The sequence below is a fragment of the Priapulus caudatus genome, unplaced genomic scaffold (genome assembly GCF_000485595.1).
Source record: "Priapulus caudatus unplaced genomic scaffold, Priapulus_caudatus-5.0.1 Scaffold712, whole genome shotgun sequence".
NCBI classification, from domain to species: domain Eukaryota; kingdom Metazoa; phylum Priapulida; class Priapulimorpha; order Priapulimorphida; family Priapulidae; genus Priapulus; species Priapulus caudatus.
In genome coordinates, this window is record NW_014577773.1 from 12,807 (window position 1) to 14,157 (window position 1,351).

At 51.5% G+C, this 1,351-nt stretch overlaps 1 protein-coding gene across 1 annotated transcript in view; it reads left to right on the plus strand.

The window, feature by feature from the left end:
* The window catches only part of LOC106812995 (coiled-coil domain-containing protein 186-like), a 23,599-nt gene that overhangs the window by 5,583 nt on the left and 16,665 nt on the right, over window positions 1–1,351 (plus strand). Inside the window, exons 5-6 of the mRNA XM_014817037.1 lie at window positions 140–352; window positions 942–1,061. Of these exons, the coding sequence (XP_014672523.1) occupies window positions 140–352; window positions 942–1,061 (333 nt within the window). The remainder of the gene's footprint in view (window positions 1–139; window positions 353–941; window positions 1,062–1,351) is intronic.

The window sequence follows — 1,351 nt, forward strand, 5'->3', positions numbered from 1 at the left end:
TCCATCGTTTCTCTCCCATTATCTTCCCACCTGTGAATTAACAGACACATATAGAATGTTAAACAGCAGCACGGTCCGTGAGACTGGTGTGCGTGTGCTGGCGTGCGCGGTCAGCGTTTGACGAGCGCATGCGTTGCAGCTTCAGCGTCGCGCGGACGGCGCAGAGGAGGAGCGCACGAGCATGGTGATGCGCTACGCCTGCAGCGAGAAGGAGCTGCTCGACCAGCAGAGGGCGCGTGAGATGCTTGAGCGACGCCTCGGCGATGCGACACGGGAGCGGGATGCTGCGGCCGCGCGCGCTCACCACCTCAAGCAAGAGAAGAACAGCTTCGCGGCACGCTTTGAGCGCAAGGTAAGCGACGACGGTTGCCTTGACGACAGTTGCCTCGACGACAGTTGCCTTGATGACAGTTGCCTTGACAACAGTTGGCTCGATGATGGTTGCCTTGCCGATGGGTACCGAGGGCTAGGTAAACAATGACGGTTGTCTCGACGACAGTTGCCTCGACGATGGTTGCCTTGCCGATGGGTACCGAGGGCTAGGTGCAAGATGACAGTTGCCTTGACGACAGTTGCCGAGTTGCTAGGTATGTGATGACAGTTGCCTTGACAACAGTGCCGAGTGGTTTGGTACATGATGACAGTTGCCATGTCGACAGTTGCCATGATGACAAGTGCCGAGTGCTAGGTATATAACAATGGTTGCCTTGGTGATGGATGCCGTGACAGATGCTGTGTGGCAGAAACGTGATGATGGTTGCCTTGACGACGGGTGCTGAGTGCTAGGTGTGCTCATGGTGTTGATGGATACAATAACGACAGTCACTGCATTAATCTTAACAATGTATTATTATTAATATGTTAAACATAAACATTATACATGAATTAATATAAATTAATTAAATATTAAGTTATTTCATTAATACGTTATTTTCCTGCAGTCGGCCGAGTTTCAGGCTCTGCATCGTGAGTTCGAGAAGGCCAAGGAGGAGTTAAACTCCCAGCGAATCAAGGTCAAGTGGGCTCAGAATAAACTGCAAGCCGAGATCGACGGCCACAAGGTGCGTGCAAGCGTCCGTGCGCGGTGGTTATGTACGGCAGCTGGAGTGCTGCACTGAACCCGGCAGCTGTATTAATGATATCACTACCTTTTGCTTTTGAAACCTCTAAGAAAATTTCTTAAAAGTGTGGCTTTGTATTAGGGCTGTAACGATCCACCGAAATCGAATCGGATCGAGATTCTCTTCCCTCGATCCGATCCTCGACGGACTTGCGGCCCCGGTTTTTGCGCGCACCCTAACGCGAATACGCCGCCCCCTTTTTGTCCACTTAGAGAGATATCTGAGACAGG